This window comes from Apteryx rowi, unplaced genomic scaffold (assembly GCF_003343035.1).
Source record: "Apteryx rowi isolate R43461 unplaced genomic scaffold, aptRow1 scaffold_1017, whole genome shotgun sequence".
Classification (NCBI taxonomy): Eukaryota; Metazoa; Chordata; class Aves; order Apterygiformes; family Apterygidae; genus Apteryx; species Apteryx rowi.
Window position 1 is genome coordinate 192,598 of NW_020447217.1, and position 2,342 is coordinate 194,939.

At 69.0% G+C, this 2,342-nt stretch overlaps 1 protein-coding gene across 1 annotated transcript; it reads left to right on the top strand.

Moving 5' to 3' along the window:
- LDLR (low density lipoprotein receptor) lies at positions 1–2,263 on the top strand (the record flags this gene model as incomplete). Its single annotated transcript, XM_026064498.1, has 6 exons — positions 1–164; positions 260–487; positions 591–709; positions 1,330–1,469; positions 1,552–1,693; positions 2,120–2,263. Coding segments are annotated over 6 exons (937 nt in total), but the record flags the coding sequence as incomplete, so codon positions are not given.
- Between the last annotated feature and the right edge of the window lie 79 nt (positions 2,264–2,342).

The window sequence follows — 2,342 nt, forward strand, 5'->3', positions numbered from 1 at the left end:
GCCTACCTCTTCTTCACCAACCGGCACGAGGTGCGGCGGATGACGCTGGACCGCAGCAACTACACCAGCCTCATCCCCCACCTGAAGCACGTGGTGGCCCTCGACATGGAGATCGCCAGCGACACCATCTACTGGTCCGACCTCTCCCAGAGGAAGATCTACCGGTGAGGCCGGGGCCCCCGGCGCGCCGCCGTCCCCGGGGCTCTGCCCGCGAGCCCCCCGGCGAAACCGGCTCTCGTCCCCCCCCTCCTCCCCGCAGCACCTCCATCGACAAGGCGGGCGACGCCAGCCACCACGCCACCGTCATCGGCGCCGGGCTGCGGGCGCCCGACGGCCTCGCCGTCGACTGGGTCCACGGCAACATCTACTGGACCGACTCGCAGCTGGGCTCCATCTCCGTGGCCGACGGCGCCGGCTCCAGGAGGAAGACCCTCATCCGGGAGCCGGGCGCCAAACCGCGGGCCATCGTGGTGGACCCGCTTCACGGGTGGGTGCCCCCCACCCCTTCCCCGGGACGGCTCGGCCCCGCCGACGGCCCCCGGCGCGGCAGCCTTCGCCGGCGAGCTCATTCCCGCTTCCCCCTCCGCCAGCTTCATGTACTGGACCGACTGGGGCGCGTTGGCCAAGATCGCCAAGAGCGGGCTCAACGGCGCGGACAACTTCGCCCTGGTGACGGAGGGCATCGAGTGGCCCAACGGGATCACGCTGGGTGAGACGGGGACGGGGACGGGACGGGACACGGGCGGGGGGACGTCTTGGGCCACGTGGGGGCTTTCGGCGGTTCCAGCAACCCCATCCAACGGCCCCCCCGGTCCCCATCCTTATCGCTGTCCTGCTCGCTGTCCCTGTCCTGGTCCTATCCCCATCTCCATCGTTGTCCCCATCCTCGTCCCTGTCCTTATTCCCATCTCCATCCTCGTCCCCTGTCCTTGTCCCCCATCCTGGTCCTGTCCCCGTCTCCATCCTTGTCCCTGTCCTGTTCTCCATCCCCGTCCTGCTTCCTGGCCCCGTCTCTGTCCCTGTCCTGGTCCCATCTCCATTGTTGTCCCCATCCTTGTCCCCGTCGCTATCCTTGTCCCTGTCCTGGTGCCTGTTGCCATCTCCATCCTTGTCCCTGKCCCCATCCTGGTCTCCATCTACATCTCTGTCCTTGCCCCCGGCCTCTTCCCCTTCCTGGTCCCTTCCTGGTCCCAGTCCTGGTCCCAGCCCTGTCTCAGTGCCCATCCTGGTCCCTGTCCTTGTCCTGCTCCCATTCCCATCCCTGTCCTGGTCCCCGTCCCTGTCCCCGTCCCCTGCTGTCCCCGGGGCCCCGCTGACGGCTCCCCGCAGACCTGCCGTCGCAGCGCCTGTACTGGGTGGACTCCCGGCTCCACGCGCTCTCCAGCGTCGACGTGGACGGGGGCAACCGCCGGACGGTCCTGACCGACCCCCACGCGCTGGCGCACCCCTTCGCCGTCACCGTCTTCGAGGTGAGCCCCGGCCCCGGCCGGCCCCGGCCCCGGCGTTGCCTGCGCGCCCGCCGCCGCCGCCCCAACCCCTCTCCGCTCGCAGGACACCGTCTTCTGGACCGACGTCGACAACGAGGCCATCTTCAGCGCCAACCGCCTGACGGGCACCGAGGTGAAGACGGTGGCTGAGAACTTGTTCTCCCCTGAGGACCTGGTCCTCTACCACGCCCTGAAGCAGCCCGCAGGTACCGGAGCCCGTCCCGCGTCCTTCTGTCCCCGTATTCCTCCGTCCTTCCATCCCCGTATCCCTCCATATCTCTGTCCCTCCATTCATCTCTGCCCCCCCATCTTTCCATCCTGTATCCCTCCATCCCTGCGTCCCCGTCTATCCTTACATCCTTCCATCCCTCTGTCTGTGTTCCTCCATCTCTCCATCCCTCTATCCCTGCCTCCCCGCATCCCTCTGTCCTGCATCCCTCTGTCCCTGTGTCCCTCCATCCCTGAATTTCTCCATCCCTCTGTCCCACATCTGTCCCTGCATCCCTCATCTCCCCATCCGTCCCCGTGTCCTTCCATCCCTGCATCCCTCTGTCCCCTTGTCCCTCCATCCCTTCCCCTGGCAGCCACGTCTCCCGCCCGCGCGGCTGACGCTGCCTCCCGGCTCCGTCTAGGCGAGAACTGGTGCGCGGGCGGCAACGGGGGCTGCGGCTACCTCTGCCTGCCGGCGCCCCGCGTCTCCCGCCGCTCGCCCCGCTACACCTGCGCCTGCGCCGACGGCGAGCGCCTGGCGCCCGACGGACGCGCCTGCCTCCCAGGTACCGCTGCGGCCCCGCTCCGCACGCGAGCCGGCCTCGCGCTCCCGCCCAGCGCCCCGCCGAGTCCCTCACCTCCCTC